At 62.1% G+C, this 23,950-nt stretch overlaps 1 protein-coding gene across 2 annotated transcripts in view; it reads left to right on the forward strand.

The window, feature by feature from the left end:
- mvp (major vault protein) overlaps positions 1 to 23,950 on the forward strand; it is a 46,521-nt gene that overhangs the window by 16,178 nt on the left and 6,393 nt on the right. Inside the window, exons 5-15 of one of the 2 annotated variants that reach the window (XM_063063064.1) lie at positions 223 to 317; positions 10,480 to 10,716; positions 11,378 to 11,503; positions 11,637 to 11,795; positions 12,802 to 13,058; positions 13,199 to 13,396; positions 14,821 to 14,965; positions 15,868 to 16,079; positions 17,900 to 18,016; positions 18,304 to 18,430; positions 19,334 to 19,522. In XM_063063064.1, the coding sequence (XP_062919134.1) occupies positions 223 to 317; positions 10,480 to 10,716; positions 11,378 to 11,503; positions 11,637 to 11,795; positions 12,802 to 13,058; positions 13,199 to 13,396; positions 14,821 to 14,965; positions 15,868 to 16,079; positions 17,900 to 18,016; positions 18,304 to 18,430; positions 19,334 to 19,522 (1,862 nt within the window). The remainder of the gene's footprint in view (positions 1 to 222; positions 318 to 10,479; positions 10,717 to 11,377; positions 11,504 to 11,636; positions 11,796 to 12,801; positions 13,059 to 13,198; positions 13,397 to 14,820; positions 14,966 to 15,867; positions 16,080 to 17,899; positions 18,017 to 18,303; positions 18,431 to 19,333; positions 19,523 to 23,950) is intronic. The other variant, XM_063063066.1, reaches the window with a different exon arrangement.

Here is a 23,950-nt window from a genome sequence, read left to right on the forward strand (position 1 = left end):
GGATTAGATTGAGGGTGAGGGGAGGGATGGCGAGGGATTAGACTGAGGGGGAGGGGAGGGATGGAGAGGGATTAGGCTGAGGGTGAGGGGAGGGATGGAGAAGGGTTAGATGGCGGGGCAGAGTGAGAGACAAGGGCACAAACTAAAAGGATCAGGAGTCTCGTGACCTTCACAGTCACTGGTTCATCTCTCACACCCCCTCCCTGTTTCTTTGCCCCTCAGGGGAGGAATGGCTTGTTCAGAAGGTGGGGGCATATCTCCCAGGCGTGTACGAGGAGGTACTGACTGTTGTGAATGCCTACATCCTGACTGAGAAGGTGAGAGGCTATAGGAGGGAGATGTGTCTCCAGGGTGAATCTTCAAAGTTCAAACAAAGTACTGATATTATTGAAGTATGTATACTTGATTCATCTCCTTACCGGCAGCCAGCAAATAAACAAACGAAATAGAACCCATTTAAAATAAAGACCATGAAACACCAGTGTGCAGAAAATAACAAACTCTGCAAAGAATAAAAGTAAGAAAATAATATTCATAAGTGAAATTCATGAAAGTGAGTCCGCAGTAGCCAGCCACAAAGCCCATCGTCACTGCAGACGACCCACAGCTTCAGTTCAGTGCAGGGACGAGTAAACCCCGAACCTCGCCTCCAGCCCCAAAACACTGACCTTCTCAATGTGGCCCGGTACTTAAATCAGCCTAACCAGGCGGTTCTTCACTCTTGAACCCAGGACTTGTCTCACACCCCCGACACTCCACCCCTCACACCCCCAGACCCTCCACCCCTCACATCCCCCGACCCTCCACCCCTCACACCCCCGACCCTCCACCCCTCACACCCCGTCCCTCCACCCCTCACACCCCCGACCCTCCACCCCTCACACCCCCCGACCCTCCACCCCTCACATCCACCGACCCTCCACCCCTCACACCCCCGACCCTCCACCCCTCACACCCCGTCCCTCCACCCCTCACACCCCCGACCCTCCACCCCTCACACCCCCCGACACTCCACCCCTCACACACCCTGACCCTCCACCCCTCACACCCCGTCCCTCCAGCCCTCACACCCCCCGACCCTCCACCCCTCACACCCCCCGACCCTCCACCCCTCACACCCCCGACACTCCACCCCGCACACACCCGTCCCTCCACCCCTCACACCCCCCGACCGTCCCCCCTCACACCCCCCCCGACCCTCCCCCCTCGCACCCCCCGACCCTCCACCCCTCACACCCCCGTCCCTCCACCCCTCACACCCCGTCCCTCCACCCCTCACACCCCCGACACTCCACCCCTCACACCCCCGTCCCTCCACCCCTCACCCCCCGACACTCCACCCCTCACACACCCGACCCTCCACCCCTCGCACCCCGACCCTCCACCCCTCACACACCCCGACCCTCCACCCCTCACATCCCCCGACCCTCCACCGCTCACATCCCCCGACCCTCCACCCCTCACACCCCCGACCCTCCACCCCTCACACCCCGTCCCTCCACCCCTCACACCCCGTCCCTCCACCCCTCACACCCCCGACCCTCCACCCCTCACACCCCCGACACTCCACCCCTCACACACCCTGACCCTCCACCCCTCACACCCCGTCCCTCCACCCCTCACACCCCCCGACCCTCCACCCCTCACACCCCCCGACCCTCCACCCCTCACACCCCTGACACTCCACCCATCACACACCCGTCCCTACACCCCTCACACCCCCCGACCGTCCCCCTCACACCCCCGACCGTCCACCCCTCACACCCCCGACCCTCCACCCCTCACACCCCCGACACTCCACCCCTCACACACCCCGACCCTCCCCCTTCACACCCCCCCCCGACCCTCCCCCCTCACACCCCCCGACCCTCCACCCCTCACACCCCCGTCCCTCCACCCCTCACACCCCCGTCCCTCCACCCCTCACACCCCGTCCCACCACCCCTCACACCCCCGACACTCCACCCCTCACACCCCCTACACTCCACCCCTCGCACCCCCGACACTCCACACCTCGCACCCCCGACACTCCACACCTCACACCCCCGTCCCTCCACCCCTCAACCCCCGACACTCCACATCTCACACCCCCGACCCTTCACCCCTCACACCCCGTCCCTCCACCCCTCACACACCTTGACCCTCCACCCCTCACACACCCCGACCCGCCACCCCTCACACCCCCCAACCCTCCACCCCTCACAACCCGTTCCTCCACCCCTCACACCCCCCGACCCTCCACCCCTGACACCCCCCGACCCTCCACCCCTCACACCCCCGTCCCCCACCCCTCACACCCCCCGACCCTCCACCCCTCACACCCCCCGACCCTCCCCCCCACATCCCCGACCCTCCACCCCTCACACCCCCCGACCCTCCACCCCTGACACCCCCCGACCCTCCACCCCTCACACCCCCGACCCTCCACCCCTCACACCCCCTACACTCCACCCCTCACACCCCCTGACCCTCCATCCCTCACAGCCCTGACACTCCACCCCTCACACCCCCCGACCCTCCACCCCTCACACCCCCCGACCCTCCACCCCTCACACCCCGTTCCTCCACGACCCTCCACCTCTCACACCCCCGACCCTCCACCCCTCACACCCCCCGACCCTCCACCCCTCACACCCCGTCCCTCCACCCCTCACACTCCCCGACCCTCCACCCCTCACTTCCCGTCCCTCCACCCCTCACTCCCCGTCCCTCCACCCCTCACACCCCGTCCCTCCACCCCTCACACCCCGTCCCTCCACCCCTCACACCCCCGACACTCCACCCCTCACACACCCGTCCCTCCACCCCTCGCACCCCCGTCCCTCCACCCCTCACACCCCCCGACCCTCCACCCCACCGACCCTCCACCCCTCACACCCCCGTCCCTCCACCCCTCACACCCCCCGACCCTCACCCCTTCTCATCCCCCGACCCTCCACCCCTCACACCCCCCGACCCTCCACCCCTCACACCCCCTGACCCTCCACCCCTCACACCCCCGTCCCTCCACCCCTCACACCCCGTCCCTCCACCCCTCACACCCCCGACACTCCACCCCTCACACACCCGTCCCTCCACCCCTCGCACCCCTGTCCCTCCACCCCTCACACGCCCCGACCCTCCACCCCACCGACCCTCCACCCCTCACACCCCCGTCCCTCCACCCCTCACACCCCCCGACCCTCCCCCCTTCACATCCCCCGACCCTCCACCCCTCACACCACCCGACCCTCCACCCCTCACACCCCCTGACCCTCCACCCCTCACACCCCCGTCCCTCCACCCCTCACACCCCCCGACCCTCCACCCCTCACACCCCCCGACCCCCCTCACATCCCCCGACCCTCCACCCCTCACACCACCCGACCCTCCACCCCTCACACCCCCCGACCCTCCACCCCTCACACCCCCGACACTCCACCCCTCACACCCCCGACCCTGTACCCCTCACACCCCGTCCCTCCACCCCTCACACCCCCGACACTCCACCCCTCACACCCCCGACCCTCCACACCTCACACACCCCGACCCTCCCCCCTCCCCTCACACCCCCCGACCCTCCACCCCTCACACCCCCAACACTCCACCCCTCACACCCCCAGACACTCCACCCCTCACACCCCCCCACCCTCAACCCCTCACACCCCCCGACCCTCCACCCCTCACACCCCCCGACCCTCAACCCCTCACACCCCCCGACCCTCCACCCCTCACACCCCCCGATCCTCCACCCCTCACACCCCCCGATCCTCCCCCTCACACCCCCCGACGCTCCATCACACCCCCCAACCCTCCACCCCTCACACCCCCGACCCTCCACCCCTCACACTCCCGACCCTCCACCCCTCACACCCCCTGACCCTCCACCTCTCACACCCCGTCCCTACCCCTCACACCTCCCGACCCTCCCCCCCTCACACCCCCCGACCCTCCACCCCTCACACCCCCGACACTCCACCCCTCACACCCCCAGACCCTCCACCCCTCACACCCCCCCACCCTCAACCCCTCACACCCCCCGACCCTCCACCCCTCACACCCCCGTCCCTCCACCCCTCACACCCCCCGACCCTCAACCCCTCACACCCCCCGACTCTCCACCCCTCACACCCCGTCCCTCCACCCCTCACACCCCCCCGACCCTCCACCCCTCACACCCCGTCCCTCCACCCCTCACACCCCCCGACACTCCACCCCTCAGACCCCCCGACACTCCACCCCTCACACCCCCCGACCCTCCACCTCTCACACACCCGTCCCTTGCCCCCTCACACCCCCGACCCTCCACCCCTCACACCCCCCGACCCTCCACCCCTCATACGCCCGACACTCCACCCCTCACACCCCCCGACCCTCCCCCCTCACACCCCCCCGACCATCCCCCCTCACACCCCCCGACCCTCCACCCCTCACACCCCCGACACTCCACCCCTCACACCCCCGTCCCTCCACCCCTCACACCCCTCACACCCCGTCCCTCCACCCCTCACACCCCCGACCCTCCACCCCTCACACCCCCCGACCCTCCACCCCTCGCACCCCCCGACCCTCCACCCCTCACACCCCACCCCTCACACCCCGTCCCTCCACACCTCACACCCCGTCCCTGCACCCCTCACACTCCCCGACCCTCCACCCCTCACACTCCCCGACCCTCCACCCCTCACACCCCTGACCCTCCACCCCTCACACACCCGTCCCTCCACCCCTCACAGCCCTGACACTCCACCCCTCACACCCCCCGACCCTCCACCCCTCACACCCCGTTCCTCCACCCCTCACACCCCACGACCCTCCACCCCTCACACCCCACGACCCTCCACCCCTCACACCCCCCGACCCTCCACCCCTCACACCCCCGGACCCTCCAGCCCTCACACTCCCCGACCCTCCACCCCTCACTCCCCGTCCCTCCACCCCTCACTCCCCGTCCCTCCACCCCTCACACCCCGTCCCTCCACCCCTCACACCCCCGACACTCCACCCCTCACACACCCGTCCCTCCACCCCTCGCACACCCGTCCCTCCACCCCTCGCACCCCCGTCCCTCCACCCCTCACACCCCCCGACCCTCCCCCCTTCACATCCCCCGACCCTCCACCCCTCACACCCCCCGACCCTCCACCCCTCACACCCCCTGACCGTCCACCCCTCACACCTCCCATCCCTCCACCCCTCACACCCCCCGACCCTCCACCCCTCACACCCCCCGACCCCCCTCACATCCCCCGACCCTCCACCCCTCACACCACCAGACCCTCCACCCCTCACACCCCCCGACCCTCCACCCCTCACACCCCCGACACTCCACCCCTCACACCCCCGACCCTCCACCCCTCACACCCCGTCCCTCCACCCCTCACACCCCCGACACTCCACCCCTCACACCCCCGACACTCCACACCTCACACCCCCTGACCCTCCACCCCTCACACCCCCCGACTCTCCACCCCTCACACCCCGTCCCTCCACCCCTCACACCCCCCCGACCCTCCACCCCTCACACCCCGTCCCTCCACCCCTCACACCCCCCGACACTCCACCCCTCAGACCCCCCGACACTCCACCCCTCACACCCCCCGACCCTCCACCTCTCACACACCCGTCCCTTGCCCCCTCACACCCCCGACCCTCCACCCCTCACACCCCCCGACCCTCCACCCCTCATACGCCCGACACTCCACCCCTCACACCCCCCGACCCTCCCCCCTCACACCCCCCCGACCATCCCCCCTCACACCCCCCGACCCTCCACCCCTCACACCCCCGACACTCCACCCCTCACACCCCCGTCCCTCCACCCCTCACACCCCTCACACCCCGTCCCTCCACCCCTCACACCCCCGACCCTCCACCCCTCACACCCCCCGACCCTCCACCCCTCGCACCCCCCGACCCTCCACCCCTCACACCCCACCCCTCACACCCCGTCCCTCCACACCTCACACCCCGTCCCTCCACCCCTCACACTCCCCGACCCTCCACCCCTCACACTCCCCGACCCTCCACCCCTCACACCCCTGACCCTCCACCCCTCACACACCCGTCCCTCCACCCCTCACAGCCCTGACACTCCACCCCTCACACCCCCCGACCCTCCACCCCTCACACCCCGTTCCTCCACCCCTCACACCCCACGACCCTCCACCCCTCACACCCCACGACCCTCCACCCCTCACACCCCCCGACCCTCCACCCCTCACACCCCCGGACCCTCCAGCCCTCACACTCCCCGACCCTCCACCCCTCACTCCCCGTCCCTCCACCCCTCACTCCCCGTCCCTCCACCCCTCACACCCCGTCCCTCCACCCCTCACACCCCCGACACTCCACCCCTCACACACCCGTCCCTCCACCCCTCGCACACCCGTCCCTCCACCCCTCGCACCCCCGTCCCTCCACCCCTCACACCCCCCGACCCTCCCCCCTTCACATCCCCCGACCCTCCACCCCTCACACCCCCCGACCCTCCACCCCTCACACCCCCTGACCGTCCACCCCTCACACCTCCCGTCCCTCCACCCCTCACACCCCCCGACCCTCCACCCCTCACACCCCCCGACCCCCCTCACATCCCCCGACCCTCCACCCCTCACACCACCAGACCCTCCACCCCTCACACCCCCCGACCCTCCACCCCTCACACCCCCGACACTCCACCCCTCACACCCCCGACCCTCCACCCCTCACACCCCGTCCCTCCACCCCTCACACCCCCGACACTCCACCCCTCACACCCCCGACCCTCCACACCTCACACCCCCTGACCCTCCACCCATCAAACCCCCCGACCCTCCCCCCCCACATCCCCCGACCCTCCACCCCTCACACCCCCCGACCCTCCACCCCTCACACCCCCGACCCTCCACCCCTCACACCCCCTACACTCCACCCCTCACACGCCCTGACCCTCCACCCCTCACACCCCGTCCCTCCACCCCTCACACCCCGTCCCTCCACCCCTCACACCCCCGACCCTCCCCCCCTCACACCCCCCCGACCCTCCACCCCTCACACCCCCGACACTCCACCCCTCACACCCCCAGACCCTGCACCCCTCACATCCCCCGACCCTCCACCGCTCACATCCCCCGACCCTCCACCCCTCACACCCCCGACGCTCCACCCCTCACACCCCGTCCCTCCACCCCTCACACCCCCGACCCTCCACCCCTCACACCCCCGACACTCCACCCCTCACACACCCTGACCCTCCACCCCTCACACCCCGTCCCTCCACCCCTCACACCCCCCGACCCTCCACCCCTCACACCCCCCGACCCTCCACCCCTCACACCCCCGACACTCCACCCATCACACACCCGTCCCTCCAACCCTCACACCCCCCGACCGTCCCCCTCACACCCCCGACCCTCCACCCCTCACACCCCCGACCCTCCACCCCTCCACACCCCCGACACTCCACCCCTCACACCCCCCGACCCTCCCCCCTCACACCCCCCCCGACCCTCCCCCCTCACACCCCCCGACCCTCCACCCCTCACACCCCCGTCCCTCCACCCCTCACACCCCGTCCCACCGCCCCTCACACCCCCGACACTCCACCCCTCACACCCCCTACACTCCACCCCTCGCACCCCCGACACTCCACCCCTCGCACCCCCGACACTCCACCCCTCACACCCCCGTCCCTCCACCCCTCAACCCCCGACACTCCACATCTCACACCCCCGACCCTCCACCCCTCACACCCCCCGACCCTCCAGCCCTCACACTCCCCGACCCTCCACCCCTCACTCCCCGTCCCTCCACCCCTCACTCCCCGTCCCTCCACCCCTCACACCCCGTCCCTCCACCCCTCACACCCCCGACACTCCACCCCTCACACACCCGTCCCTCCACCCCTCGCACACCCGTCCCTCCACCCCTCGCACCCCCGTCCCTCCACCCCTCACACCCCCCGACCCTCCCCCCTTCACATCCCCCGACCCTCCACCCCTCACACCCCCCGACCCTCCACCCCTCACACCCCCTGACCGTCCACCCCTCACACCTCCCGCCCTCCACCCCTCACACCCCCCGACCCTCCACCCCTCACACCCCCCGACCCCCCTCACATCCCCCGACCCTCCACCCCTCACACCACCAGACCCTCCACCCCTCACACCCCCCGACCCTCCACCCCTCACACCCCCGACACTCCACCCCTCACACCCCCGACCCTCCACCCCTCACACCCCGTCCCGCCACCCCTCACACCCCCGACACTCCACCCCTCACACCCCCGTCCCTCCACACCTCACACCCCCTGACCCTCCACCCCTCAAACCCCCCGACCCTCCCCCCCCCACATCCCCCGACCCTCCACCCCTCACACCCCCCGACCCTCCACCCCTCACACCCACGACCCTCCACCCCTCACACCCCCTACACTCCACCCCTCACACACCCTGACCCTCCACCCCTCACACCCCGTCCCTCCACCCCTCACACCCCCCGACACTCCACCCCTCACACCCCCCGACCCTCCACCCCTCACACCCCCCGTCCCTCCACCCCTCACACCCCCCGACACTCCACCCCTCACACACCTGTCCCCCCACCCCTCGCACCCCCGTCCCTCCACCCCTCACACCCCCCGTCCCTCCACCCCTCACACCCCCCGACCCTCCACCCCTCACACCCCGTCCCTCCACCCCTCACACCCCGTCCCTCCACCCCTCACACCCCCGACACTCCACCCCTCACACCCCGTCCCTCCACCCCTCACACCCCCGACACTCCACCCCTCACACCCCGTCCCTCCACCCCTCACACCCCCAACACTCCACCCCTCACACCCCCCGACCCTCCACCCCTCACACCCCCCGACCCTCCACCCCTCACACCCCCCGACCCTCCACCCCTCACACCCCCGACACTGCACCCCTCACACCCCCCGACACTCCACCCCTCACACACCCGTTCCTCCACCCCTCACACCTCCAACACTCCACTCCTCACACACCCGTCCCCCCACCCCTCGCACCCCCGTCCCTCCACCCCTCACACCCCCCGACCCTCCACCCCTCACACCCCCCGACCCTCCACCCCTCACACCCCTGTCCCTCCACCCCTCACACCCCCCGACCCTCCACCCCTCACACCCCCGACCCTACACCCCTCACACCCCCGTCCCCCCCCCTCACACCCCCCGACCCTCCACCCCTCACACCCCCCGACCCTCCCCCCCCACATCCCCCGACCCTCCACCCCTCACACCCCCCGACCCTCCACCCCTCACACCCCCCGACCCTCCACCCCTCACACCCCCGTCCCTCCACCCCTCACACCCCCCGACCCTCCACCCCTCACACCCCCGACCCTCCACCCCTCACACCCCCGACCCTCCACCCCTCACACCCCCTACACTCCACCCCTCACACCCCCTGACCCTCCACCCCTCACACCCCGTCCCTCCACCCCTCACACCCCGTCCCTCCACCCCTCACACCCCCGACCCTCCCCCCCTCACACCCCCCCGACCCTCCACCCCTCACACCCCCGACACTCCACCCCTCACACCCCCAGACCCTCCAACCCTCACATCCCCCGACCCTCCACCCCTCACACCCCCGACCCTCCACCCCTCACACCCCGTCCCTCCACCCCTCACACCCCATCCCTCCACCCCTCACACCCCCGACACTCCACCCCTCACACCCCCCGACACTCCACCCCTCACACACCCTGACCCTCCACCCCTCACACACCCTGACCCTCCACCCCTCACACCCCCCGACACTCCACCCCTCACACCCCCCGACCCTCCACCCCTCACACCCCCGACACTCCACCTCTCACACCCCCCGACACTCCACCCCTCACACCCCCCGACCCTCCACCTCTCACACCCCCGACACTCCACCCCTCACACCCCCCGACACTCCACCCCTCACACCGCCCGTCCCTCCCCCCCTCACACCGCCCGACCCTCCACCCCTCACACCCCCCGACCCTCCACCCCTCACACCCCCCGACCCTCCACCCTTCACACCCCCGACACTCCACCCCTCACACACCCGTCCCTCCACCCCTCACACCCCCCGACCCTCCCCCCCTCACACCCCCCCGACCCTCCCCCCTCACACCCCCCGACCCTCCCCCCTCACACCCCCCGACACTCCACCCCTCACACCCCCGACACTCCACCCCTCACACCCCCGTCCCTCCACCCCTCACACCCCCGACCCTCCACCCCTCACACCCCGTCTCTCCACCCCTCACACCCCCGTCCCTCCACCCCTCACACCCCCGACACTCCACCCCTCGCACCCCCGATACTCCACCCCTCACACTCCCGTCCCTCCACCCCTCACCCCCGACACTCCACCCCTCACACCCCCGACACTCCACCCCTCACACCCCCGACACTCCACCCCTCACACCCCCCGTCCCTCCACCCCTCACACCCCCGTCCCTCCACCCCTCACACCCCCGACACTCCACCCCTCACACCTGTCTGTCCCTCCTTCATAGAGAGCTCTCCACCTGCGGGCACTGCAGACTTTCAAGGATTTCCGAGATCGGACCAGGCGGACAGGCGAGGAGTGGCTGGTGACACTGGACGATGCGGAGGCCCACATCCCGGGAGTGCACGAGGAGGTGGTGAGGGTGGTGGACGTCACCACACTAGGCAGCCGCCAGTACTGTGTGGTCCTCGACCCCGTGGGCATAGACGGCAAACCGCAGCTGGGGCAGAAACTGGTAGTCAAGGTCAGGGTTGCTGCCTGCTACCTCCATTTCCCTGGCCTGTCTTCTCCTTCCCGTGTCCCCCGTGTCCCCCGTCTCTCCCCTCCTTCCCTGTGTCCCCCATCTCTCCCCTCCTTCCCCGTGTCCCCCATCTCTCCCCTCCTTCCCCGTGTCCCCATCTCTCCCCTCCTTCCCTGTGTCCCCCATCTCTCCCCTCCTTCCCGTGTACCCCGTCTCTCCCCTCCTTCCCCGTGTCCCCCGTCTCTCCCCTCCTTCCCCGTGTCCCCCGTCTCTCCCCTCTTTCCCCGTGTCCCCCGTCTCTCCCCTCCTTCCCCGTGTCTCCATCTCTCTCCTCCTTCCCCGTGTCTCTCCTCTCTCCCCTCCTTCCCCGTGTCTCTCCTCTCTCCCCTCCTTCCCCGTGCCCCCCGTCTCTCCCCTCCTTCCCTGTGTCCTCCGTCTCTCCGTTCCTTCCCTGTGTCCCCCGTCTCTCCCCCCTTCCCCGTGTCCCCCCGTCTCTCCCCTGTCCCCGTGTCCCCCCGTCTCTCCCCTCCTTCCCCGTGTCCCCCGTCTCTCCCCTCCTTCCCCGTGTCCCCCGTCTCTCCCCTCCTTCCCCGTGTCCCCTGTCTCTCCGCTCCTTTCCCGTGTCCCCCCGTCTCACCCTCAGCCTGTGTGTGCTTTCCCTCAGGGAGAGAAGTCGTTTTTCCTTCGCCCTGGCGAGCAGCTGGAGGATGGAATCCGGGACACCTACATCCTGTCCGAGGAGCAGGGTCTGGTGCTACGGACGGTTGAGGGCTTTGACGATGAGGATGCTGTGAGTGACGGCAGCTGAACAAATTCTCTCCCCCCCCACCCTTGCCTGACCTCTCTCCTGCTTCCCCTTTCACTCCTCTCTGCACCCTGCTTCGCCAGCGTGCTCACTCGCGGTCTTCGCCCCGTCTCCACAGGAGGGCAAGGTGATCGCTCGAAAGCCTGGGGACCGCTGGATGATCCGGGGTCCTGTGGACTACGTCCCACCGGTGATGGTGGAGGTGGTGTCACTGCGTCAGGCTATTCCTCTTGACCAGAACGAGGGTATTTACGTCCGAGACAACAAGACTGGCAAGGTATGGGGAAGGGCTTTCTGCTGGGGTGTAGAGCAGTACAGGGCCTTTGATCTACAATGTTATGACGATCTTTTAACCTACTGCAAGATCAATCTACCCTTCTCTCCCCACACAGTTCTCTATTTCTCCATCATCCATCTGACTATCCAGGAGTTTCTGAAGTGCAATGAATATATCTTCCCCCACCACCACTTCTGCCAGCACGTCCCACGCACCCACCACTCTGCGTGTTTAAAAAAAAATTACCTCTATCATTCCCCCTACACTTTCCTCTAATTACCTTAAAATTCTAGCATCTTACCCATTTCCACCCTGGGTAAAAGTCTCTGGCTGTCCACTCTGTCTAGGCCCCACACCCTTTATACACTGATATCAAGTCAGCTCTCATCCTCCTCCCAGGCTTTAATCGTCTGTCAGATGGAAAAGGGGCGAGAGAGAGTGTTGGATCTTTGATTTACCGAAGCAGCAGGAAGTCTGCTCAGAGGCAGAGGAGGAGAGACTGGTTTCTGTGATGTGACCACAGTTCTCTGCAGTTGCTTCCCCTTATGGGCAGCACAGTTGCCCTTATGAAGCTGTGATACATCTGGAGAGGATGCTTTCTACAGCATATCGGGAAATTTGGTGATGGTTGCTGGAGTCATGCCAAATTTCTTCCTCACTGTGAAAATGCCTGAAGGAAAGGGATGGGGATGGTAATGTTCTGCCAGGAGCTGGGGAGATGTGTACTGTTTGCAATGTTCCACACCCTTTCTCCTTGCCCCCTCTTGTCACTCCACCCTGTAACTCCTTACCACCCCCCATTATTCTCTGCCTTTCTCCTCATCCCTTTCATTACCTTCCTTGTCCCATCTTGTTACCTGCCCTGCTTCCTTTTCCCTTTCTGATTGCCCCCTCCTCATTTCTTGCTCCTCTCGGTACCCCTCACTGCGCCTTCCTATTTATCTTCTCCTTGCATCCCTCCTTTGTTACCTCTGCCCCTTCTCCCTCCTCGCCATTGCCCCTGCAGGTACGTGCGGTGATTGGGCAGACCTATATGCTGACCCAGGATGAGGAGCTCTGGGCCAAAGTGCTGCCCCCAACTGTGGAGGAGCTACTGTGCCTGGACAAGAACCCAGTACTGGACCGCAGTGGCCCGTCCCGCGATGTGGGAGTGGGCAATAGTGGAGAGGGGGCCACGAGGAGGGACCCCACTCGTGTGGTCACCTTCCGCGTCCCCCACAACGCCGCCGTCCAGATCTATGACTTCAGCAGCAAGGCAGCCAGGTAGGGAGCCTCACCCCTCGCTCACACACTCCACCCTTTGTCCCTTATCCTCACTCTCCCTCCCTCGAATTCTCCCCGTTGCCCTCGCACTCCCCCAGCCACAGCCTCCATCCACTTCCCTCCTTTCATCCCTCCCCCAGGGTGGTGTTTGGGCCGGACCTGGTGATCCTGGGACCCGACGAGCAGTTCACAGTGCTGAGTCTGTCCGGAGGACGTCCCAAACGGCCAGGGGTGGTGCGTTCTATCTGCCTGCTGCTGGGTCCCGATTTCTGCACCGACATCGTCGTGGTCGAGACGGCTGATCATGCTCGCCTCCAGCTCCAGCTCGCCTACAACTGGTGAGGAGGGGAGGGGAGGGGGGTGCGTCTCTCGTCTCTACAACTGGTGAGGAGGGGAGGGGAGGGGGGTGCGTCTCTCGTCTCTACAACACAGGTACAGGCCCTTCGACCCACATTATCTGTGCTGAATGAAACTAAATCGCTTCTGTCTGTGCAGATCTCTCCATCCCCTGTACATCTATGTGCCCATCTAAGGGACTGTTAAACATCTCTGTCGTTTTTACTTCCACCAGCCCTGGCAATTCATGCCCTCTAATATTAAACATTTTCACCCGGGGGTGGGGGGGAGAAGATACCAGATGGCTGCTTTATCCGAACCTCTCATCTTGTAAACCTCTATCAGATCTCTCCTCAGCCCCCACCCTTCCAGAGAGAACAATGCAAGTTTCCCTGACCTCTCCTCATAGCTCAGGTTCTCAAACCCAGGCAGCATCCTGGTGAACCTCTGCAGCCTCGCCAAATCCCCACACCCTCTTCAAATCCCCACACCCTTGGCAAAGCCCCCACACCCTCTTCAAATCCCCACACCCTCTTCAAATCCCCCACACTCTCTCCAAATCCCCCACACCCTCTCCAAATCCCCCACACCCTCGCCAAATCCCCACACCCTCGCCAAATCCCCACACCCTCGGCAAAGCCCCCACACCCTCTTCAAATCCCCACACCCTCGCCAAATCCCCCACACCCTCGCCAAATCCCCACACCCTCGGCAAAGCCCCCACACCTTCTTCAAATCCCCACACCCTCTTCAAATCCCCCACACCCTCTTCAAATCCCCCACACCCTCGGCAAAGCCCCCACACCCTCTTCAAATCCCCCACACCCTCGGCAAATCCCCACACCCTCGCCAAATCCCCACACCCTCGGCAAAGCCCCCACACCCTCTTCAAAGCCCCCACACCCTCGGCAAAGCCCCCACACCCTCTCCTAATCCCCCACACCCTCTCCAAAGCCCCCACACCCTTCCTGTTGTGGGGCACCCAGAACTAAATGTAATACCCAGATGCAGCCGGTCCAGAGGTTTATGAAGCTGCAACATAACGTCCTGACTCTTGAACTCAGTGCCCCGTCTGATAAAGCCAAACACGCCGTTCGCCTCCCTTACCACCCTGTCAGCCTGTGTGGTCACCTTCAGGGAGCTGTAGACAGGGACCCCAGGATCCCTCAGTAGGTCAACACTTAAGGGTTCTGTCCTTTACATTTGACCTCCCAAAGTGCAACACCTCACACTTGCCCAGATCAAACTCCATCTGCCATTTCTCTGCCCATATCTGATTTTCAGAATCTGTTATCAAGCTTCCTAAGTTAATGTTTCTATCTTCCCATGATAGCAAGCTGAGTCCTGGTAGGGGTTTGGTGGAAGGGCGTGGGGAAAGACACACTCCTGCCTCCCCCTGACCCGTTCCCTCCCCTCTGCCCCTCAGGCACTTTGAGGTGTCAGATCGCAGCGATCCTAAGGAGGCAGCCAAGGTCTTCAGCGTGCTGGATTTCGTGGGGGATGCCTGCAAGGCCATTGCCTCTCGAATCCGGGGGGCTGTGGCTGCTGTGCAGTTTGACGACTTTCACAAGGTGAGGTGGCTTGGAGGGGCAGCAACAGCAGGGAAGGTGTTGACACCACTAACCGGGTCTCCAGGTCTCCAGGTCTCTCTGCTCCCTCCCCTTTCCCTGCCTCGCACTCTGTCTCTCTCTTTCACAGCTCGCCTCTCTACAGGCCCCAGTCCCAGCCTCAGCGCTGAGGAGCAGTGAGCAGAAGTGAACCATCCCTCACCCTGGTCACGATACCCAGCCTTTTCCATCTGTCCAGCCAGGCCTTTCAATTGTCAAAGCATCGGCTTGTTTGTCGGTCGAAGACCTGCTTCGATACACTCTGGGTCTGGTCCCTGCCGTCACAATCTAGCCTATAGCTGACCTTAGCTCGATCCATCCTGGCTCTTGGTTTGGGTGGGTGGGTGGGTGGGTGGGCTTTGAAACTCCTCTGTATCACACTCCCTGACTCTGTCTCACCACCACTCCACCTTGCTCCCACCACTTCCTCAACGCTGCAATTCTGCTCCAACTGTCCCTCAACCCTCGAGTCAGCCTCCCGTCGCTTGCACCTTCATTGCTTGCGGTCATTCTTTACCAAAATTTTGCACAAAAGAGTGTTGTTGTAAAGTAGTTGAATTTCTTGCTCTTTGAACAGCCAGTAAGCTGTCGTCTGTCTTCAGTAGCAGCCTTAAACTGGAACAACCCTCACTCTGCACCCACCTCCCACCCTCACCCCCTCCCCTCTCCCCTCCCCTCCCCTCTCCCCTCCCCTCTCCCCTCCCCTCTCCCCTCCCCCCTCTCCCCATCTCCCCTCTCCCCGTCTCCCCTCCACTCTCCTCTCCCCTCCCCTCTCCTCACCCCCCACCCTCACCTCCCCTCTCTTCTCCCCTCCCTCCTCCCTCTTTTCCCCTCCTCCGTCCTGCCCTTCTCTCCTCTTCCCACAGAACTCGGCCCGGATAATCCGTTCGGCAGTGTTTGGCTTTGACGGCGAGCTGAAGGTGAGGGACCGGCTGGTGTTCTCGCAGAATAATCTGTGTGTCACCAGCGTGGACATACAGGCGGTGGAGCCTGTTGACCAGAGGACCCGCGACTCACTGCAGAAGAGTGTTCAGTTGGCCATCGAGATCACAACTAACGCACAGGAGGCGGCGGCCAGGTCCGTGCAGTGACGAGGGCGAGGGCAGAGGAGGATGGGTGGCTGATGAGGGAAGAAGGAAGGACGTGGATGAGAGGGAACAGGGTGAGGAGAGGAGATGAGGAAGGGAACAGGGTGAGGAGAGGAGGGGGAGGAAGGGAACAGGGTGAGGAGAGGAGGGGAGGAAGGGAGCAGGGTGAGGAGAGGAGGGGAGGAAGGGAACAGGGTGAGGAGAGGAGGGGAAGGGAGGAAACAGGGTGAGGAGAGGAGGGGAGGAAGGGAACAGGGTGAGGAGAGGAGGGGGAAGGGAGGAAACAGGGTGAGGGGAGGAAGGGAACAGGGTGAGGAGAGGAGGGGGAAGGGAACAGGGTGAGGAGAGGAGGGGGAAGGGAGGGAACAGGGTGAGGAGAGGAGGGGGAAGGGAGGGAACAGGGTGAGGAGAGGAGGGGGAAGGGAGGGAACAGGGTGAGGAGAGGGGGGGAAGGGAACAGGGTGAGGAGAGGGGGGGAAGGGAACAGGGTGAGGAGAGGAGGGGGAAGGGAACAGGGTGAGGAGAGGAGGGGAGGAAGGGAACAGGGTGAGGAGAGGAGGGGAGGAAGGGAACAGGGTGAGGAGAGGAGGGGGAAGGGAGGAAACAGGGTGAGGAGAGGGGGGGAGGAAGGGAACAGGGTGAGGAGAGGAGGGGAGGAAGGGAGCAGGGTGAGGAGAGGAGGGGAAAGGGAGGAAACAGGGTGAGGAGAGGAGATGAGGAAGGGAACAGGGTGAGGAGAGAAGGGAGGGAACAGGATGAGGAGAGGAGGGCGAAGGGAGGGAACAGGGTGAGGAGAGGAGGGGAGGAAGGGAACAGGGTGAGGAGAGGAGGGAGGGAACAGGGTGAGGAGAGGGGGGAGGAAGGGAACAGGATGAGGAGAGGAGGGGGAAGGGAACAGGGTGAGGAGAGGAGGGGAGGAAGGGAACAGGGTGAGGAGAGGAGGGGGGAAGGGAACAGGGTGAGGAGAGGAGGGGAGGAAGGGAACAGGGTGAGGAGAGGAGGGGGAAGGGAACAGGGTGAGGAGAGGAGGGGGTAGGGAGGGAACAGGGTGAGGAGAGGAGGGGGTAGGGAGGGAACAGGGTGAGGAGAGGAGGGGGAAGGGAGGGAACAGGGTGAGGAGAGGAGGGGAGGAAGGGAACAGGGTGAGGAGAGGAGGGGAGGAAGGGAACAGGGTGAGGAGAGGAGGGGAGGAAGGGAACAGGGTGAGGAGGGGAGGAAGGGAACAGGGTGAGGAGAGGAGGGGAGGAAGGGAACAGGGTGAGGAGAGGAGGGGAGGAAGGGAACAGGGTGAGGAGAGGAGGGGGAAGGGAGGGAACAGGGTGAGGAGAGGAGGGGAGGAAGGGAACAGGGTGAGGAGAGGAGGGGGAAGGGAACAGGGTGAGGAGAGGAGGGGAGGAAGGGAACAGTGTGAGGAGAGGAGGGGGTAGGAAGGGAACAGGGTGAGGAGAGGGGGAAGGGAGGGAACAGGGTGAGGAGAGGAGGGGGAAGGGAGGGAACAGGGTGAGGAGATGGGGATGGGAGGGAACAGTGTGTGGAGGGGAGGAGAGGGGCAGGTTGAGGAGGGGAGAGGGTGGCTGGAGCATGAGAGAGGACAAAGGGGTAAGGAAGATGGGGAGGGGAGAGGAGACAGGAGGGGAAGGATGAGGAAAGGAGGGTGGAAATGAGTGGAGGGAAAGAGGGAGGTGAGAGAGGGTGGGTGATAAGGGGATGGATAGTGAGGGTGGTGTCGGAGCTGGGAGTGGGTCAGAACTGAGAAAAGGGTAGCTGGGAGAACGTGGTTAACTCGAGGATATCTCTTCCTGACCCGCAGACATGAGGCGGAGCGTCTGGAACAAGAGGCCAAGGGCCGTCTGGAGCGCCAACGCATCCTCGACCAGGTAGAGGCAGAGAGAGCCCGCAAGGAGCTGCTTGAACTGGAGGCCAACAGGTCAGTTCGTGTTCCCCCCACCCCGTCGGTCCGTGTTCCTCCCACCCCGTCGGTCCGTGTTCCCCCCACCCCGTCGGTCCATACTCCCCCATCCACCCCGTCGGTCCGTACTCCCCCATCCACCCTGTACGTCCGTATTCCCCCACCCACGCCGTAAGTCCGTATCTCCCCCATCTGTGTGCCCCTCCTCCTGTCTGTCCGCTAACCCCGACTGTTCCCACACTCATGGCCCACCCTGCTGTCCGTCTGTCTGTCTGTTCCCCACTGACCCATCTCCGTTTCCACAGCATGGCAGTGGAGAGCACAGGGGCCGCGAAGGCGGAGGCACAATCGAAGGCGGAGGCGGCGAGGATCGAGGGTGAGGGAGCTGTCTTACAGGCTAGGCTGAAGGCCCAGGCACTGGACATCGAAACCGTGAGTGATATTCCACCACCCCCTGGACCGCTGAGAACCCCACACTCCCACCGTCCCACCCCCCTGAAGCACCTTCAATAACTCCAAAAGACTGAAGATGGGTAAAATACTGAAAGGCTTTTACTCGCTGTACAATACGACCTCCCTGGTGAGCGTCTGCCCCTGGACTGACGGCGAGGGGCAAGGCGAAATCACCTTTATTCAGGGGTCTGTGGGAGGAGCCACGGGGGCAGTCAGCAGAGGGGCATGTCCAGACAGGTAACCCAGTTACAACATATATATATAATGGTTTACCACAACCCCACCTTCCAAGATTCTGACTGCTGAATCCCCCACCACCCCCCTAACCGTAGAGATACCCACCTACCATAGTCATCCTCCCCCCACTGTCGTGAATTGGAAAAAGAGATTTCCTCCACTGTGTGTGAGAGATATACCTGAACTATCCTTGTCTCACTCCACTCCTCCCCTCTCCCCAAAACCTCCCCCTCCCCTCCCCAAAACCTCCCTGCAAAACCTGCCCTCTCCAACCCTTCCTCTCCTCAAAACCTCCCCTCTCCCCCAACCCTTCCTCTCCCCAAAACCTCCCCTCTCCCCCAACCCTTCCTCTCACCAAAACCTCCCCTCTCCCAAAACCTCTCCTCTCCCCTGCACTCTCCCTCCTCCTCTCTGCCCCCTCCCCTTCCTCCACCTCTCCCCCTCTCTGCCCCTTCCCCACCCCTTCTCTCACCCTCTCTACCCCTCCCCCCTCTCACCCTCCCCCTCCCCCCTCTCCCCCTCCCCCTCCCCCCTCTCCCCCTCCCCCCTCTCCCCCTCCCCTCCTCCCCCCTCCTCCCCTCCTCCCCCTCTCCCCCCCTCTCCCCCCCCCACTTCTCTCTTGCTGTCCACCTCTCCTCCACCCAGGACGCTGAGCTCCTGCGACTTACCAAGGCTCGGGAGCAGGAACTGAAGTACATGGAGGCGCAGAACCGCCTGGAAGTGGAAAAAAACCAACAGTTGGCCCAGGTGGAATCTAAGCGCTTTCAGGAGATGGTACAGGCCATTGGCCCCGAGACCATTCGGGACATTGCTGTGTCCGGGCCTGAACTCCAGGTACAACTGTGCTGCCCCTCTGCATCATTGCTTAGTGCGTCAGAAACATCTCCTTCTCGAACTGCAGGATGAATTCTATCATGTTTTGATCACTGGCCCCAGGGGTTCCTGTACATTAACCCTAACCCTAACCCTAATGCGTTAAACTCTAACCAATTCCCATTCATTACACACACCCAATCCAGAATAGTTGTTCCCCACGTGAACTCAGCCATGAGCTGCTCTAAAAGGCATTCTACAAATTCCTTCTGTTAGGATCCAGCACCAAACTGACTTTTCCAATGACCTGCATATTGAAATCCCCAGTGACTATCACCCTCTTTCTAATGATTTTACATTGCAACCCATCCTGTTGTTGATTGCAATTTTGGCCTGTAATCAACCACTTCCGACTACATGCTGCCTTTGTTTGTAGACCAACTGGCCCTCAGCCCTAAACCAACTAACCCTTAGCCCAATATGCTGGTTCCCAACCTCCTGCCAAGGTAGTTTAAACCCTCCTGAACAGCTGTAACAAACCTGTCCACAGGGATATTGGTTCCCCCCCCCCGCCCCCAGGTTCAGATGTAACCCATCTGTTTTGTATAGGTTCTACCTTCCCCAGAAGAGAACTCAATGATCCAGAAATCTGAAGCCCTGCCCCTTGCACCAGTTCTTTAGTTGTGCATTCAGTCCATTCTTACCCTCACTGGTGCTGGCGGAGGCTGCAATCCAGAGATTACTACCCTGGAGGTCCCGCTTTTCACCTTCCTGCCAAGCTCCCTAACATCCTTCTTCAGGACCTTCTCACCTTTCCTACCCATTTCATTGGTATTAATATGTACCAAGACTCGTCTGTTCACATTCCCCTTCAGAATGCCATGGACCCGGTCTGACACATCCCTGACTCTGGGATGTGGGAGGCAACACACCAACTGGGTGTCTCTACCACGCCTGCAGAATCTCGTCTCTATCCCTCCAACTATGGAATCTATCACTACTGCAGTCCTCTACCCCTCTCTTCTCTTCTGAGCCACAGCACCAGACTCCGTGCCAGAGACCTGATTGCTGCGGCTCCCCCGAGAGCTCCTCACTCTCAACGGTGTCGAAAGTGGTATACTTATTATTGAAGGGAATAGCCAAGGGGGGACTCTGCACTGGCTGCCCATTTCCCTTCCTTCTCCTGACAGTCACCCAGTTATCTGCCTCCTGCAACCTGGGGTTGACTACCTCCATGTAGCTCCCATCTCTCACTTCCTCAGTCTCCCGTATGAGCCGAGGACGATCAAGCTGCATTTCCTTCCAGTTTCTTAACACGTTCCTTGAGGAGCTGCAGCTCGGTGCACCTGGTACAGTTGTGGTTGTTCGAGAACCTGGAGCTCTCCCACAATACCCACATCTCACACAAAGAACACAACACAGCCTCTGGAACCATTTTCACTGCACAAACCGTGTCCTAAATGAAGAAACTTACCAAATGCTTACCTTGCCAAAGCTTGATGAACCAAAGCCACTCCTAAACCGGCCCATTCACACAATGCAACTAAACATCCTAAATCCTGTACCCAGTGCCCTGACTGATGAAGACCGGTGAGCCAAACACCACCGTCACCACCCTGTCTACCTGTGACTCTGTTTCCAGGGAACCTCAGTCCCTCTGTTCAACAACAATCCCCTAAGTCCTGTCGTCCACTGTGAAACGTCTGAGATAAACCCAAAGTGGGGAATTACTCAGTGAGTCAGGCAGGGCCTGTGGATAGAGTTTGATACAGATGGGGAATTACTCAGTGAGTCAGGCAGGGCCTGCGGATAGAGTTTGATACAGATGGGGAATTACTCAGTGAGTCAGGCAGGGCCTGTGGATAGAGTTTGTTACAGATGGGGAATTACTCAGTGAGTCAGGCAGGGCCTGTGGATAGAGTTTGATACAGATGGGGAATTACTCAGTGAGTCAGGCAGGGCCTCTGAGGAAAGATTGGCGTGGCCAATCTGGACATCGGAGGTTTTGAGAGGTAGCGACTTCAATCAGGTCCACTGCCTAAGCACAAAAGTAGCAGCGGGTCGCTACAGCGAGAAACAGCTTTGATCAGCAATCAATCCGTGTTTGGGATTGATTAGCAAGAGTAAATTAACGGGGCAAGTGCGGCAGCCATCATCTGAGTGGACAGAGTTGGACTGGTGATCTTGAGGCTTTAGCTCTTTGAGGCTTCTGCAAGGAGAGGCTTCAGTCAGAGAAAGCAAAGAAAAGCTGAAGGTTGAGTTTTGCTCTTCCCTTTATATCTGCTCAGTAGGATAGTAGAGATGCTCCTTTTGCGGGATATGGGAAAGCAGGGAGATGCCAGTGTTCCTGACGACAGCTGCGAGAGGTGCATCCAGCTGCAGCTTCTAAAGATCTGCGTTAGGGAGTTGGACCTGGGACTGGGTGAACCCTGGATCACTCGGGAGGCTGAGGGGGTGAAAGACAGGACATATAGAGAGTTAGTTACACCCAAGATGCAAGGCACAGGAAACGGGGTGACAGTCAGGAAGAGGAAAGGGGTTAAGAGTACCCCGTGGCCATCCCCCTCAGAAATGGGTATATCACTTTGGATACTGTCGGTGGGATGACCTAACAGAGGAAAGTCACAGTGGTCGGGTTTTCTGGCTGAGTCTGGCTCTGTGATTCAGAAGGGAAGGGGAGGAGGAAGAGGCATGCTGTGGTGATAGGGGGAGTCCACAGAACCATATGACATAGGAGCAGAATTAGGCCATCGAGACTGCTCCACCATTCCATCATGGTTAATCCTGGATCCCACTTAACCCCATACACCTGCCGTTAGTTAGGGGAATGGACGGGCGGTTTTGTGGGTGAGAATAAGACTCTCTGTTGGTATGTTGCCTCCTGAGTTCCAGAGTCCAGGTTGAGAGTGTTGTTAAGAAGGCTGGTGTGTTGGCCTTCATCAACCAGAGGTAATGCGGTAATGCTACAACTATATAAGACCTTGGTCAGACCTCACTTGGAGTATTGCTCAGTTCTGGTTACCTCACTACAGGAAGGACGTGAAAACCATAAAAAGGGTGCAGAGGAGATTTACAAGGATGTTGCCTGGATTGGAGAGCATGCCTTATGAGAATAGCTTGAGTCAATTTGGTCTTTTCTCCTTGGAGTGACAGAGGATGAGAGGTGACCTGATAGAGGTGTATAAGATGATGAGAGGCATTGATTGTGTGGATAGCCAGAGGCTTTTAACCAGGGCTGAAATGGCTAACACGAGGGGCCATAGTTTTAAGGCGCTTGGAAGTAGGTACAAGGGGGATGTCAGAGACAAGTTTTTCACACATAAGAGTGGTGGGTGCGTGCAATGCACTGCCAGTGACGGTGGTGGAGGCAGATATAATAGGGTCTTTTAAGAGACTCATGGAGCTTAGAAAATCAGAGGGCTATGCAGTAAAGAAATTCTCGGCAGCTTCCAGTGTAGGTTACATGGTCGGTACAACATTGTGGGCCGAAGATTGTGCTGTAGATTTTCTGTGTTCTATATTCATCTTGGATTGAGTCCTCAGCATACTTAAGTGGGAAGGTGAACAGGAAGAAGTCATGGTCCATGTAAGGACCAATGCCATGGGTAGGATAAGTGTCAAGGTTCTGCACAGGGAGTTCAGGGAGTTAGGTACTAAGTTAAATGGCAGGACCTCCAGGGTTGTGATCTCAGGAATACTACCTATGCTACGTGCTAGTGAGGCCAGAACTAGGATGATTATAATAGTTAATACAAGGCTAAGGAGTTGGTGTTGGAGGAAGGGCATGATTTTTGAATTTTTGGGCTCTCCTCCAGGGAAGTGGGACCTGTACAGAAGGGAAGGTTTGCATCTGAACTGGAGGGAGACTAATATCCTAGCAGGAAGGTTTGTTCATGCTGCACAGTGGAGTTTAAACTAGAATTGCAGGGGGGATGGGAACAAGAATGCCAGGACAGTTAGTGGAGAGGTTGTGGAGGGAGATATTGGAAAGACCTCAGACAAAGTTAGGAATCAAAATGTTGAGCTTGGTGTGACTAGTGTCCTGAGTTGCATAAATCTCAGTGCAAGTTGTACCGTAGAAAAGGCAGATAATAGCGCTGAGAATTAGGTAGCTGGTTTACAAACAGAGAAGAGGCTGTTGATGGGGCAAAATTGCAGTCAACAGATGAGTTGCAACATAAGAGGTGGACAAAATCGAAAAAGATGAATACAGGACTGACGGCGTTATATTTGAATGAGTGCAGTATATGGATGAACAGTTGCAGATTGGCAGGTATGTTGTAAGCATTACTGAATCATGGCAAAAGAAAGATTATAGCTGGGAACTCTAACGTCCAAGCATACACATTGTATTGAAAGGACAGGCAGAAAGTCAGAGGGGGCGGCATTGCTTTGTTGGTAAGAATATGAAATCAATTCATTAGACAGAGATGAAATAGAGTCAGAAGG

This window comes from Mobula hypostoma, chromosome 11 (genome assembly GCF_963921235.1).
Source record: "Mobula hypostoma chromosome 11, sMobHyp1.1, whole genome shotgun sequence".
Classification (NCBI taxonomy): Eukaryota; Metazoa; Chordata; class Chondrichthyes; order Myliobatiformes; family Myliobatidae; genus Mobula; species Mobula hypostoma.